The 15522-nt window shown below is 41.5% G+C and overlaps 2 protein-coding genes across 14 annotated transcripts; one reads left to right on the top strand and one right to left on the bottom strand.

Moving 5' to 3' along the window:
* The first annotated feature begins 122 nt into the window (after positions 1-122).
* LOC6500141 (serine/threonine-protein kinase/endoribonuclease IRE1) lies at positions 123-12926 on the top strand. Of its 2 annotated transcripts, XM_044714178.1 has the most exons (8): positions 123-592; positions 726-840; positions 3497-3940; positions 4003-4225; positions 4282-5551; positions 5620-5784; positions 5845-6762; positions 12916-12926. In XM_044714178.1, exons 1-7 carry the CDS (start codon positions 461-463, stop codon positions 6730-6732), a joined length of 3237 nt encoding a protein of 1078 aa, XP_044570113.1. In that variant the 5' UTR covers positions 123-460; the 3' UTR covers positions 6733-6762; positions 12916-12926. The 2 variants fall into 2 exon arrangements, with proteins under 2 accessions (XP_044570113.1, XP_001953146.1); XM_001953111.4 differs by lacking the exon at positions 12916-12926 and having other exon boundaries at positions 5845-7279.
* On the bottom strand, positions 6797-13419 carry LOC6500404 (calcium uptake protein 3, mitochondrial). Of its 12 annotated transcripts, XM_032449848.2 has the most exons (12): positions 13114-13418; positions 10681-10822; positions 10512-10622; positions 10407-10454; positions 10265-10347; positions 10092-10157; positions 9812-9886; positions 9221-9310; positions 8713-9115; positions 8497-8654; positions 7760-7828; positions 6797-7619 (listed from the first exon to the last, which is right to left on the bottom strand). In XM_032449848.2, the coding sequence occupies exons 1-12, from the start codon at positions 13375-13377 to the stop codon at positions 7536-7538; spliced, it is 1593 nt and encodes a 530-aa protein (XP_032305739.1). In that variant the 5' UTR covers positions 13378-13418; the 3' UTR covers positions 6797-7535. The 12 variants fall into 12 exon arrangements, with proteins under 12 accessions (XP_032305739.1, XP_032305741.1, XP_032305740.1 ...); XM_032449850.2 differs by lacking the exon at positions 9221-9310; XM_032449849.2 differs by lacking the exon at positions 9812-9886 and having other exon boundaries at positions 13114-13417.
* Between the last annotated feature and the right edge of the window lie 2103 nt (positions 13420-15522).

Raw genomic sequence — 15522 nt, 5'->3', positions numbered from 1 at the left:
ATGTACAACTATAACTTTCGCTGCTATATACTGTAATATACATGTATAATTCTTAAATATTAATTGTTTTTATTCAATAATAAACAATTCACTCTTATTATTTATCGAAATATCGATTATTCGATTAATTTTCATACCGAACGCGTTAGGTCTTCTCCATCGTCACTCGAGCTCATTTCACAAGCAAAACTCAACACTCAACAATGGCAAATGGCAGAATTAATTGAAAACGCTAATGCGAAGAAAATGTGAAGTGAACTAAAAGCGGTGATTAAACCCCAATAAACCGGCACGAAAATATGCCAGAACCAAGAAACAAATAGTGATTGCATGTGCTAATAAAAACGGAAACGAAACTCGCAAATAATTGCTCGCGATTCGCTCTCTCGCTGGGCCTTTCTACCTTTCTGCCCCCCCCCCAACCAATTCCCGCCCGGCTGTTGGAACTCTGTTTTGCAAAATGAGATTCTGCGTTGTGGTTTGTTGCGTGTTATTTTTGCTGGCCAGCACACCTATTGCATCAGCTATAGGAAAAGCCAAACAAGCCGCCGACTCAGCAGAAGTCGTTACCAGCGGAGAGGATGAGAAGACGGTGAGTGGGCCGGCGGTTGACCCACTGAGGGTTCACTGTGAACGGGCTATTGTGACACCGCAGCCGACCTTTTTAATATTTCATCGCTTCCCACCAATATGCTGATAAGTTTTCCCTCCTTAACCGCTTGCAGGACTGCACCGACCTGGCCCGGGATGAGGAGGCGCTGATGGTGTTCTCCACTCTGGGCGGCGGACTGACGGCCATCGATCCAGTGACCAGTGAAATACGTTGGACTATAGCAGATGGTAATTAAGCGGTCCTTACGACTTCAATTCCACGGCACCCCTATCCGTGGGACAGCAAACACATGGCCCCTATAGGGCTTGTCTTTTAAGCTAGGAATTTAAAGAATGCCTTGCTTTGGAACGATAATGAAAAGTTTTAATAATTAGTTTAAATGTTAGTTTAAATAACCTTACCCCTATTAGGCATTAGGCATTATAATAACACCAGTAGCCCCTTTATTGTTTACCTATTGCTCCATAATATTCTCTTTCTATTTTCTATGCCAAAGTTATCTACAAATAGTTGTTTTTTGTGGACGCAAATAAAAGTGGTATCATTCCATAAAGTTTGTGGCTCCCTGAGGAAATTTTCCACTTCCCCCAAGCTGTTGCACATGCCAGCCTGCCATTCGCAATGCAAAATGCGTTGCACAAACACGCCGACGATGAGGTCATCCCGACATCCAATTTGAACGCATGTTAGGATAGGAGAGATGATTTTCCTTCCTCTCACCGCATCATGCTTTGTATTTTTGTTTTTTGTTCTGATAAGGCCCCTCACGTATAGACACAATCTCGACGAGTCTCTCGGCGTACAATTCCTCCAATTAAGTTGCCAGCTAGGCCGCGATATCACCAGTTGCTGTACGCCGATTACCCTATTCCTGGTAGCGGGTGTTTGGCACTTTGGAGCGCTTTTCTTTCGGCTCAATGAATATTCCTGCTATTATCAGCGTGACGTATTGATTTCTGGTGGCATAGACGAGCTAATCGAGCAGTCATAAGGTTATTTCGACTAAAATTCGAGACTAGACTTTAGGCTTTATGAGTCATGGTGGCAGAGAAATGCGTTCCAAATGAGGTGGCTATCGGAGCGATTAAAAGTGGTTGATGACCGACATAAAGCAATATTTGTCCAGTGTCTAGAATATTGCAGTTGAGGGCTAAAATGGTAACAATGTTTACTCTATTAGATTATTAAGAGCAATTAATTTACGAAATGAATTTAATCTCGTATGCGGGCTTAAGTTTTCAGACCTCGGGTCCTAGAAAATAGGGCATTCCCAATTCGAACTACAAAAACCCCGCAATTTTTTGATTAACTTGCTCAGAGCTCTCGGCATTTTCTATTAATAGTGCTCGTGGGATTGCTGATAGCTTTTACTTTCGATAAATATTACTCTAAAAAGTGTAGGCAATTAACCCAAAAGGAAGCATCGAAGTCATGCCGAGTGATTCTGTGGACAATAATTATTGTACTTCCCAGCACATGTTTGTTCGAAAGTGTACTGGAAAAAAAAGCGACGCCCCGTAAAGATTGTTTTATGCGATAACTGCACCATACACTTGTATGTCCAGTCGTATTATTAGAAATTTCATGCTGGCCGCTTCTAGTTTTCGACTTCGTGGAACTGCCAATAGCTGAAAATTGTGGGTGATAAACATGTGGACAGCATCTGACCCCCGGGATTTTAAACGAAACAGAATTTAAGGGATATTTTTGTGAGTTATTCAAGCCAATAATTTGTTTTTGATTCCCCACAAATGCTAGCGACGCTCAAAAGCAACCAAGAGATCAATGTACCGATACGGGCTACATTCTATTACCTCATCGCTTGGGCGGAATCTGGTTTTGTCTACCACTACCGCTAGTTAATTAGTAAGCCCATGCTAACGAAAGTGGCGGGGCGGGTTAAATGACCTGCCCCAGAAACTGAGGCACCACTCGGCTAATGCCAAGAACTTTTCCCCAGCCATGTGTTTTTTGGGGTTGTAAGTAATTACTGATAACACCAGGCCGGGCCCCACTACAAACTGTGTTTGCTTTCATTACTCGATATGGGCGGCAGGCACTTCGGGCCAAAGACGAGCGATTGTGCTTGGTAATATATTTTAAACTTTATTTAATATACTCCCTCGTATTATCTTGCATTCGTTGGCCATTTGCATTGGCAGAAGTATATCGCCTCGCCTCTTGACGATAACGAAAATTGTCAACACGTTGGCATAAACATCATTAAAGCAATCATCTACCTTCATTTCGACTTCGGATCGTTGGTTCTATATTTATTCAACTGCTATTTGGCTTGAATTTGAGTCAGCAGGCAAAACCCGCGTATTTTATTTTTTAGAAAACATAAATGCCTTTGTGAGAGTATTTTAGAAAATGTCTGCAAAAGTTGAGAGTTTGTTTAAGATTACAAATGTGTTCCCATTGCTTTAACTAAATAAGATAAGGGTTATCGGGAACAGGTTCCAGTAACGATTTATTGCACCCGGTTTACTCCAACAGCCTTCCCTGTTCCCTCCCAGCTTTCAGTTACAAGAAAAGCTATTCAACACGTACAATTGTAATGTTTGTTGACTCTTAATTAGAGTCCTCTAGTACAAATATTCTGCGAAAAATGTTTTTGTACTAAGTTTTAATATATTTCTTAATAATAAGCACATAATATATGCACACTTTTCAATCTACTTTGATAAGAATTGATTGATGATTCTCAGTACCTCGAATTAATCATAAACACAAGCTTTCATTTTAATTCCGCTTTAGCAAAAATATGTATATATTTTCATAGGTAATTCCCGGTAATTTAAAAAATAAAGTAATTCCACAATCAATCTTTAATCTTGAATTCTATTAGCCAGAAACTAAATGCATTTACTTTTATTCCAGATCCCCCTATCGTAGCAGAACCTCAGGAAAATGTCCAGGTTCCTCATTTCCTTCCCGATCCCCGCGACGGAAGCATCTACCAACTGGGCCAGATGGGCAGCCTCAAGAAGCTGCCGTACACCATTCCCCAGCTGGTTGCCAACGCCCCATGTCGATCCTCGGATGGCATCCTATACTCCGGGAAAAAGAGTGACACCTGGTACATGGTGGATCCCAAGACCGGCAAGCGGGAGAAGGTCATGGGCTTTGGAGATGCCAGCATGGATGGCAAGGAGGGCGAGCATATCGGCTGGGCCACTTCACGGTCCATTTATTTGGGTAGGACGCAGTACACGGTGATGATGTTTGACAGTCTGGCCAAGGATAAGAACGCCAAGCCCTGGAATATCACGTTCTACGATTATAATGCACTGAGCGCCCCGCCAGAGCTGGCTAAGGAGTATGGTAAGTAATAATTTTTAAGGAAATGTCGTAGTCATTTATTGAAAATACTTATTGTCTTTCAGAATACATTCATCTGACCACAACTAGCAATGGCCAGATCGTTACTCTGGACCGCAAGCAGGGGAAATTTCTTTGGCAGCGAGATCTGAACAGTCCTGTAGTGGCTGCTTTTCTGTTGGGCCCCGATGGGCTGCTGAGTGTGCCTTTTACCACGCTTTCCGATGAGGCCTTCCAAGCTATTCTGGAGGAGTCCAAAACGGGCAATGTAAACACGATTAAGCTATTGTGAGTGAAGAGATTTATCGTTTTTTGACAGTTAGTTAATTTATTATTCGGTTCAGCCAATCCCTTTATGTGGGCGAGCATCAAAATGGATTGTACGCCCTTCCATCTCTAATGGACAAAAATACGCCGCGTATTTCCACTACTCCGCCCATCAAACTCATCGATGGACCTGCGGGCGAACCGACTAACAGCCAGGAGACCGATCCTCGGACAGTTTATATCAATGACGTGCTCCAAGAGCATCCCGGCATCATGCTGGGCCACTACAACATGCCGAATGAGGCCAATGGAAACCTCCAATTGTCTCCAACTTCTGCCAGCAGCAAGGGTATCCAAAGTCTGGCCACCATACACAACTACAATGATGGCTACGGGCTGTTGGCCAACAACGAAAAGAATTCCGCCGATATCGGCGTGCAAACTGATCCGAATATTGTGGAGATCGGAATAGATCAGCGTACCAACGGCAATACAATCAATCGTACCAAGACTATCATTCTGCAGAACAGCAATAAGGTGCAGGCCTTTATAAACGAGTGGTTTATGGAGCACCCAAGCAGCAAGGTCCACCAGATTTTGATCGTCATCGTTCTGGGCATGATTGCCCTCTTCTGGTACACCTGCAGCACCATGCGGGAGCTGCAGAAACAGAGCGAGAATGGATCAAAAACCTTTGCTATAACCCAGAACGGATCGAATGGTAGCAACGGCAGCAATGGCAGCAATGCAAACGCCCAGGATCTCGTAGATCTGGGTGACGGTCAAGTGCGCGTCGGCAAGATAAGCTTTAATTCCAACGAAGTTCTGGGAAAGGGCTGTGAAGGTACCTTTGTCTTTAAGGGAACTTTTGAGGAGCGATTTGTTGCTGTTAAGCGATTACTCCCGGAGTGCTTTACCTTTGCGGACCGTGAGGTAGCCCTTTTACGGGAATCAGATGCTCATGAAAACGTAGTGCGATACTTCTGCACCGAGCAAGATCGTCAGTTCCGGTACATAGCCGTTGAACTGTGCGCTGCCACTTTGCAGGACTACACTGAGGGAGACCGAAGCCTGGAGCTCCAGGATCACATCGATGTGTGGCAGGTGCTGAGCCAGGCATCAGCTGGCTTGAGCCACCTCCACTCTTTGGACATTGTGCATCGCGACATCAAGCCGCAGAATGTTCTGATTTCGTTGCCCGATGCCAGAGGCAAGGTTCGGGTGATGATCTCCGACTTTGGTCTGTGCAAAAAGCTCAATTTCGGAAAGACTAGCTTTTCTCGAAGATCAGGAGTCACTGGCACCGATGGCTGGATAGCTCCAGAAATGATGCGTGCCCAGAGAACGGTAGGGTCCTATCATTTAACCTTTTCATTGAACTATAAAGTATTAATTTTGATTTTATGTTTTTACAGACAACCGCGGTTGATATCTTCTCATTGGGATGTGTATATTACTATGTCCTTAGTGGAGGTCATCATGCCTTTGGGGACAATCTCAAGCGGCAAGCAAACATACTCTCGCACGAGTACAATCTTTCCAAGTTGCGATCTGAAGACGATAGTGAGAACAGCAAGATTGTAAGCTTAATCCATAAGGTTAATTGGGAAAGAGATATAACTCTATTCTTTGATTTTTAGGTTCTTGCTGAACAGCTAATATCAGACATGATCCACAAGGATCCACAGGCGCGTCCCCCAGCTCGGTGTATCGGAAACCATCCACTGTTTTGGGATGAGCCTAAAATGCTGTCGTTCCTACAGGATGTCAGCGACCGTGTAGAGAAGCTACAGTTCCATGCCGAACCTCTAAAGTCCTTGGAGAAAAACGGACGCATAGTGGTTCTGGATGATTGGAATGTTCACTTGGACCCCATGATTACAGACGATCTGAGGAAGTATCGTGGCTATATGGGCGCCAGTGTGCGGGATTTATTGCGAGCCCTGCGCAACAAGAAGCATCACTACCACGAGCTGACGCCAGCTGCCCAGGAGATGCTGGGTTGCATTCCACACGAGTTTACCAACTACTGGGTGGAGCGTTTTCCGCAACTCATCTCCCACGCCTATCACGCCTTCAGTATTTGCTCCAATGAGCCGATCTTCAAGCCGTACTACAGTACGGGATATCACTTCTCGCGTCCGTGGTATTTCGATGCGGACGACGCTTTGTTTCCAATGCTCATGCGGGATCCCAAGCCGCTGCCGAAAATTGGCAGTCCAAAGAAGACGCCGCCGCCCACCAGCAGCCAAGTGCAGCAGCTGAAACAGCGAAAGGGAGCCTACAACTTCCGGAAGGGTAGCGACGAACTGACTATAGCCGGAGTGGGGTTGCAGAGAAACCTCGAGCTGGATGGACAATCACTGGAGTCGGACGGCAAGCGTGATGTGTTTGCTAACTTCAAATTCCGGCGCAATGCCAAGCCAGGAAACAATCGAAACTATGGCGGCGTCGGCGGCGGTCAGAAGGAGGCACAAGACAAGGAGAAGTACGTAAGCTGGACGCTGCCGCCTTCAGCGCAGGATTAGGGCAGGCAAGAAAACAGATAGATAGGAGATGTGTAGTTTTAATCATTTATTAATATAGTTATTATTGTTTAATTGTGCAATTTGTGTATATGCAACTATTCCAAAACTATTCCCAATTCAGTTCTTAGCTAAATTTATGAAGGATAATCACGAGAAGAATGGAAACTATTTTGTATACCATAGTGAGAGGATAATGTAGTGTGTCGTCTGTCGAATGCACGCAATTAACTGTGATAATTTTTGATTTTGTTTAATGCCCAAGTGCAAAATGACCTAGACAAATAGTTCGAGTTTTATATAGTACTTAGACATATTGTATATTTATGCATTAGTTAAGTGATCTATCCCGACACACGATTGACAAGCGGAAATATTTATAGTTTTTACTCTTTTCTTAAAATCACTTTAGTATTAAAGGTAAACAATTAAACGTTTCAGTTAATGGATAACTGCTAGATGCTTGATTTCGAGCGGCATTTTCTATAAAGTCTTAAGCCTAATCAAAATGAAAACTAAATAAAAGTGTAATACAAATTTTGCAAAACAATTTTATTTTCACTATACATTTATAACAAGGCGGCATTCCACTTATGCCAATTTAAAACAATCTCTGAGAATTTTGGCTATATGAGAAGGGGAGCTTAGTCAAGTAACAAATTCATAAATAGGGTTTAATAGTCAACAAATATAGCATTATGTCTAAACAAGAGATTTTGGTTCTTTAGAAGAAAGTTTTGTAACTAGAATTTGTTTCACTTTGGCGTAGCTTTGTTGCTCGTTGTATTGGTTGGCGGATTCCCATTTTAGTTGGCCGACTTCATCATGGTTTTCATTTCGGTCCGCACGCAGTACTTGAACGCATCCCAGCCCTCCGACTTGGCCACGGACTGTAATTGAATTTAAACTGGATTAGTTTTGGGCCACGAGGTGGTTGGGAATTCGTGAAAATGAAAACGGGAGACACAAAAGTGAGTGATAAAAAGCAATAGGGAGCCAAAGAGTGGGTGGGTTTCTTGTACCCACTGACCTCGTCACCTGTTGGAGCCAACGCCTCGATGGAAACCTCGAGACGCTCGTCTGGATCATCAATAGCTTGCTAGGAAAGAAAGTATAACTCATGGCTAATCAGCTCCCGGTTGGACTTTTAACTTGGACAAACAATCGCCGGACAGTCCAGTTTATTGTTAGACATTCAATGAATCACAAGTGTCTGGCCACCGGACAAGCGAATCGAATGCGGAAATGATAACAGGTGCGGTTCAAAATAAACTCCAAGGGGTGCTTAAAACTAAAAATAACCATTGCAATGTCCTTTTCATTTCAAAAATGGGTTTCAGGACAAGAAGCAAAAGTGCAAAAAATAAAATAACAATTTTGTGTGTATCAGAATTTAATGGTTATATGGCCAATATTTAAAAAATAGGTTAGATGTTTAATTAAAATAATTAACTAAAATAAAACCAATTTAAACAATAAGCTTAAAGTTGAAACGCTTACAAGCAAGACACAACTAAACGAACAGTCATGAGTAACATTCAATGCTGGACAGCGCGATTAGGACAAGAAGCGACATACAAAACAAGTGACTAATTAAATATTAAATTAAATAATTTAAAGTCTAGGGTTTTAGTGCCAAAGCGCATCGCTGTCGATGAAGTATTCCAAATGCCGGCAGACGCGATGTCGCCAGGCCACAAACATAGGGTACTCGGGATCGTCATAGGCGTCCAGTGCCTCGTTGTAATCAAAGAAACGACCACTTACTTTGAAGCCCCGATGCAGGCGATCCTTCATAATGGCAATGAACTCTTTGTAAGATAGCAGACCATCTCCATCCGCATCGAATATGGCAAACACGGTGTCGATCAAGTGGGGACTGAGATTATAACCAGTGCAGATTTTCACAGCTCGAGAGAATTCATCTACAAAATGGGTTTGTTTTTAGAAAGAGCAATAGTTATTATATCAGACCTTACTCACCCTTAGATATAGCGCGATCTGCCAGGGTGTACATTCGCATGGCGATCGTGAAGTCGTCCAGATTGTTGAGGAAGTGACAGAAATCCCTAAAGTCGTGGAACGTAATACCCTTCTCATCCTTCACCCGCTCGAGTAGACGCTCCAGGAAGACATCGTATTCGTCGGTGGCCAGGTACGTGTACCGAAGCAGAATTTTGGCGAAATCCAGCTCGCTGATAACACTGTTGCCTTTTGAAAATTCGTGGAACTCCAGCTCGAGCACTTCCGTCTGTAGGTTGTCCATGAAGCGGTAGAAGTTGTCAAAATTGATCACTCCTGTGCCGCGTTTTCCAAAGAAGTGCAGCTGTAGCGTGGTGGCCACCACATGACGTCTCTGCAGTCCTTCGCCATCATTCACATAATTCTGTTTGGGGAGATTAAACGGGTTAAGAGGATTAGGGAATTGTGAGCGGAATACATTTAAATGTTAGTCACTCCAGGCTCATGCTTGGGATTCGGGATACTTTACCTCAAGGGGAGTGGGCGTTGTGGGCTCGGTCGGCTCCGGCTCTGGTTCGCCGTGCTTCTCCTTCCACGCACCGCTGAAAATGCGTTCCATCTGGGATTTTATGTACATGCCGGGATGGGGGTACAGAATTTTATTTGTAGGACATTTGGTTAGGTTTTGGAAAAAAGAAAAGTTAGGTATTTTAGTGTGGATCGATCAGAGAGTTGGATTATCTCGGGTGTGGAGTTGATGTTTCGTTTTAACAAAACAAAAAGCTGGTAACAAAACTCAACAAATGCTTTAAATTTAACAAAAACGTGAGCTAAGAAGCCAATAGTTTTCAATAAACAAAGAAAACTTTCAGGAAAGCATATACAAAACTACGCTTCATAAAAATAACAAAACAATAAAGGACTTCGGGTTTTCACTTTGTTTGTATTACAAAAACCCTTTTTAATGAAAACCGAGTAGTTCCCAATAATATGTACAAAACGTAACTAAACTATGCTTGTTTAAGCCGCCAAGCCTATACTCGTATTTTCTGTACAATTTAAGCGGAGTTTTCGCGAAGCAAAGCCAATACTTTTTCTGAACTCTGGGGCTAACACTTACGAGACCCCTCTTGGGATTCGCCACCATGGGCTTCACAACCTGGCCTTGATCATCGAAGGAAACTAAACGCGACAGCTGCGATCGAGTAGGTTCGTTTTGGAGGATTCCGATAGAAATAAATTATACATAAATCAAGAGTTATAAATTAATGGAAAGTATAACTAAGGTGTAAGTGTGGTGCAGCTTACTTCCTCGCCCTAAGGCTGGCTATTTTAAATGAATTTACATTATTTATAAACAATATTAAATTATAGCTTAACTTAATAAATAAAATGCTTACAATTTGCTGGGTTTTTGGATCGACATTTTGAATGTCTTTGAAAGCGCCGGCCAAAATGGAAATGATCTAATAATACAATTTTTGTAAAACGATGTGAAATCATAAGTAAATAAAATCAATTGAATAACTCATATGGCTTATGAGTATTTGGCTGAATTCAATTTTTTATTTACCACTAGGAACTCGTCTTTGTCCACCCGCTGATTTCCGTCCGTATCGAACATATTGAAGGCAATGCGGAATCCTGATTTGGGTTCTAAAAACAGAAAAATTTATTAAATTTTATTTATGGGGCAAATAAATCAACCTCCTTACTTGTTAGGATTGAAAGTAAGAAGAGATACTCAGTATAAGAAATAATGCCTGAAATTGAAGGAATAGTTAGTATAATAAAGTTTAAAAGTTTATTTAAAGTAATACCTTTATCTCTTAAGTTTCGGAATAGTCTGGTTGAACCTTTCTTGAGAGCAGGAGTGTTTTCCTTGTATTTCTCCACTTCATCATTAGACAGTTGGCGGCGCTTCAGACGAGCTGCAGTGAAATATTTATTGAAAAATTATTTATATTAAAAATTTAACCAATAACTTACGCCTGGGTTCCTGCTCCACAACCGAATCTAGGAAGTCCTGCGGGGTCATGTAGAGCTGATCGTCAAACTCCACGGACGCAAACTTGATGAACCGACGCTCTCGAGCCGTTAGCTTCACATTTTCCAGTTCACAATCATCACGCTGGAGAATTAAGAGGCAAATTGGAATCGGGATATTAATCAGGCCATCGATGGTTGGTAACTTAATATGCCGTTGTGCGTATTTGGTGGGGAATATGATTGAAATAAATCAGCGAACGAATTTCCGCCGCTTGATCACAAAGGCGGACCGAAGGGGACAAAAGCTGGTATTGCAATCTGGACGGTTCGGATCTGGTGACGTTTTGATTAATGGCCGATGGTGCTGCCCGACCTGCGCTCAGAAATATTAATTTGATCCGGTTTGCTGAGCCCTCCCTCTACACGGATCGGGAATTACATGTATGATCTGCATTTAATGCGATTTCTGAAACCGAAATTTTGACGAGCCACTGGACAGACAGGATTCCCACGTCGGGCGTTTGGCGAATAAAGTGTCAAATTGATTTGAGAACATGTTGTGAGCCGGGATCCTCCATAAATCTGACATTTAATGCCACCCACAACCAGTAATCATTTTCCCCGGATTCTCGTAGACAGGGCGAATGACTCAATTGTATTTTATTTGTGGTGCAAAGCCAACTCCCAGGCCATAACTCTCGCTCTGGGGACAAGCCGGCGCTGTCCGTCTGTCCCCAAAAATATGATCCGAACAAAGGCCACTTTGAATGTTAGACATGTGCAGCAAAAACTCCATCGCAATCGCCACCGCCACGCCCATGCCCCCAAAAAAAAATTAAGAGGGGCCAGGGGACCATGGTATGAAACCAAAGCTGACATCATTCATGTTGCAAGTACAGTAGTTTTTTATTATGAATAAAATTATGCAAAATATATTAAGGTGTGATAATATTAAAATAAATTCAATAGCCTTTAAAATAATAACAATATTGATGCAAAAAAAAATATTCGTTACATTTTTCAATGTTTTGAATTCAAAAGAATGTGAATATTTAGAAAAAATCTATTCTTTTAAGCTTAAAAGCCTTTATTTTAAATAAAATTTATCTAACCACTGTTCTAGAACCCTGACAAAAGAACAAGGAGACTCGAAATGGCTCCAGGCGCTGGATTTATAGGCAACAATTAAAACTCATTCATCATCATCAGGCTCGGTCGTCGCAGTTGTCATAACACATGTCAGGGCCAGGCCAAAACCAAAAACCCCAACCGAAACTTCAAACTGCATCTGGGGCCAAAACTTAAGCCACGCCTGCGTCTGGCATTGGGAATTATTGTTGTTTTTCGTAAATATTGGTGGGTGTTGTATCGAATCGGCAACCAGATCGATTGATAGATAAATTTTGAGCCACTGGCACTCTGTCAGCATTGGGGGAGTGAAGTGAGTGCTTGCGAGCACGCCTGCAGGTGCGTGGGCGTATCGGGCTAACTACTTTGCCACTTCATCATGCATTTTTCAAGGTGTGTGGCATTGGAATTAATTCCGAGTAAGTGACAGCCAGCAATGGTTTTGGATCTTTTCGATGGCTAGATATGCAAATTTAATCGCTAAGATTTGATTAAGATTTGAAATTTCAGGTGAAGATTACTTGGATTCCTAGGAAAGCGTATAATTCATTATTATAGAGCCAGTATGGTTGAATATTTTTATACAATAGCGCTGTTTCATTGACCCCAATGACTAATGACTACTTTATTGCCTCTTTTAGTCATCAACCAAATACAAACTTTAAGGAAATAAGCTTCTTTTAAGGGAGAAGCGACCCCCTAAAGTTCTGAAATGGTACCCCCAAAAACTAACCTAAACTTGCCCTGATATACTACTTCTGAACTGCTGAATGTAAATATTTAAATTTCACACCCTGAATCACAATATTTTAAAAGGTCTTATCAGGGTAAGCACGCAACTCACGTCAGGTTGTCAGTTCGTTTATGTTTTTTTGGGCTGGCCCAGAGGCAATGTCAACAGGTTGACAAAAAAGTTGTTTCTGTTGTTGCTCCATTGAACTTGAACAACAACAAATTACATCAGTCATAGATAACGACCATGAGCCGAAATGTCTGTGGAGCAGCGTTCGTGCCGACGTAATCAAATAGAATCGATAAACATTAAATCAGTTTTAGAGGCTAATTAAACACGCTGATTAGCTCGTAAAAACAAAACAGAATATGCAGCGGAAGGGCGTAGCAAAACAAAACCGATAAACAGCTGATAGCTAAACATTCCGTACGTTACGTACAAAAAGAGCACAACGTAAGGCATGCCACAAGCTAAAAATAGCTGCGCAGGTCTTTTTTCCATAAATTATTGACTTTTCCACACCAGACAATTTGCACACTTGTTATGATGAAATATTTTATTGAGAAAATTACCATTCGTCTCTTAAGGCTGACTGCATTTACGAGATTATCGGAGGAACGAAGTTTGATGAAAGCCGCCAGGGCGGCCAAAGATACAGCGCCACCGCCTGCGATTTGCCATAGGCGTCGCGATTTGTGGTTTTTGGCAAATCCGCCAGTAGATTGACCTGTTCCACTGGAGAATCTGATAGATCGGGTGGCCGCCACACCCACGCTCGAGCGCTGGGCGATTATTGTGCCACTTTTAACCGTTAATCTAGCCACTGCGCCCGCCATGGTACCGAGGGAAAAAACTCAACTAGTGACAAATTGGCAGAGTTGTCAGGTGGTGACGTTATACTATCGTAAAGAGAAGCAATCTGCGATATTTTATTAAAAAGTAATACTATATAATAACATTTTTACATTAAATTAATTTAAAAATATAGATAAATAAACGGAATAATGCATACATATTTTTATTGCTAGTAAATATGAGAATTCTAGGCATAAATTGAAATAGAAAGACGTAAGAAACCGTTTTTGGAGTCACGTAGTCACAATGGCGTTGCCACATGGTTTCAATGCTGGAGCGGTAATTGGCGGGCATTTAAAATAGATTAAAGATAAATTGATTCATGGATGCAATAAAACTATTAAAATATATAGGAGAAGAATGATTTCATTTGGATCCCAGACCAATTTCCTTTCTTTTGCAATTTAAAATAATCTGAAAAAAGGCACATCTGCTCTTAAAAAGACAGCTATTGTTCTTTTTCTGGATGAGTAAGGTTTTAATACACCTGAACGGGTTTTCCCAATGTTTTTCCGCATAACTGACTATACGACTTTCAATTATTGACTATTGCCAATTTCGACTTACTCAGAAGGGGACTACGTGCCTAAATTCACACAGATCCATGGCAAACATTTCCAAAAACCAATTAAAATCCTGCCAACGTAAATTACTGCGGTTGAGAATTTGACGCAAAAGTTAATCACAAACTGTTGAATTTTGTTTTGGGATTCCCATTTTTGGGGATTAAATAAAAATGATATTAAAAGTTTATTTAAGACAAAATATAAATCTGCCGACATATTTTTTTAATTGAGGATGTTTTTTATTGATTTTTTTGATTAGAAATAGCCAACAATTTATCAACTGTTCCTTTCGGATCTTTTTGATGAGTAAGATTTTGTCCCACCTGAGTTGTTCTCCCCAATTTATTTCCGCATAACTGACAATTATCGACACTTGCCGAATTTGACTCACCTGAAAAGGGGGACTACGTGCCTAAATCCACACAGATCTGAGGCCAAATACTTCCAGAAACTAATTTAAAATCCTGGCAACGTGAGAGTCTGCGGTCTTTCTCTTTTGACGTAAAAATGCATATTTGGCCGCGAACTATTGGTGATTTTTATTGGGCATGCCCAAAATATTGCTTGTGACGCGTTGCGGTCTACGCAAAAATCAAAACAAATAAACCTTTTAACCGCCAAAAGTCCAAACATAGAATTCCAATGAGTCATTTGTCGGGCTAACAAGAAATATGACAAAAATTCAACTAAAAATCAATAAAAATGTCGAAATATTTTATGGGAAAACAAATGTCCCCATTCAATGGCGATAAAGTGATCAAACAAAACCTGTTGCATACTCCCCTACCGAAAATTCAATAGAAATGTTCTCTGTTCATTGGATGTCCCCATCTGTTTTCAAAACGGAAAATATCAATTTCACTTGATTTTCCGCTGTCGCGCGAAACCTTAGACGCTGTCTGTCTCTTTTAGCCTCTGTTAGTCCATCTCTTTCGTTTTATTTCTATTCAGGTGAAGTTCACAACCCAGGATAGTTGACACTTGGGGGCTGTGCTCCACTATTTTAAAAGTTTGGTCGCCAAGGAGTCGCCTTCGACTGTTGTGGTCCATCTTTTTCAGTTTGTTTCATTTACTCTCCAGTTATGAGCTCGTAAATTATTAGTTTCGATTTTAAGCGCCGCCGTATTGTGTTTCCTTTTTCCATACCATTTCCTGCGAAAGTTGTAAAAGAAATACCACTGGCCACAGGCCCCAAACGATTCGAAAGAATATTTCAAAACGGATCCGTTGGCACATAAAAATACTGGTGTTGACGCCTTCATCGGGTCCTTGCCTTGTAAAATGCCCCAAGGGCGGGCCCAAGATCCCACAAAACGATCGATACAAATGCCCAATATTTTGGTTTGGATTTTGGTAGTAATAAAGTCGTTTAATATTCAATATATTGCCGTTTTGTGTTTCACCTTTCTTTTGGCCGTAATAAAGACGTTTCAATTAGTGTTTGTAAGTTTTAAAAAAAAGTTCTGTCTTAGCGCCAGGCCCAGGGGCTATTTAATAATTTAAGCGGTTGTTCCTTTTTGTTCGTTAATTAGTTTGGTATTTAAGTTAACGTGATTTCAG

Source organism: Drosophila ananassae, chromosome 2L (genome assembly GCF_017639315.1).
Source record: "Drosophila ananassae strain 14024-0371.13 chromosome 2L, ASM1763931v2, whole genome shotgun sequence".
Classification (NCBI taxonomy): domain Eukaryota; kingdom Metazoa; phylum Arthropoda; class Insecta; order Diptera; family Drosophilidae; genus Drosophila; species Drosophila ananassae.
The sequence above is the reverse complement of the archived record's forward strand: the minus strand, read 5'-3'. Positions and strand labels throughout refer to the sequence as shown.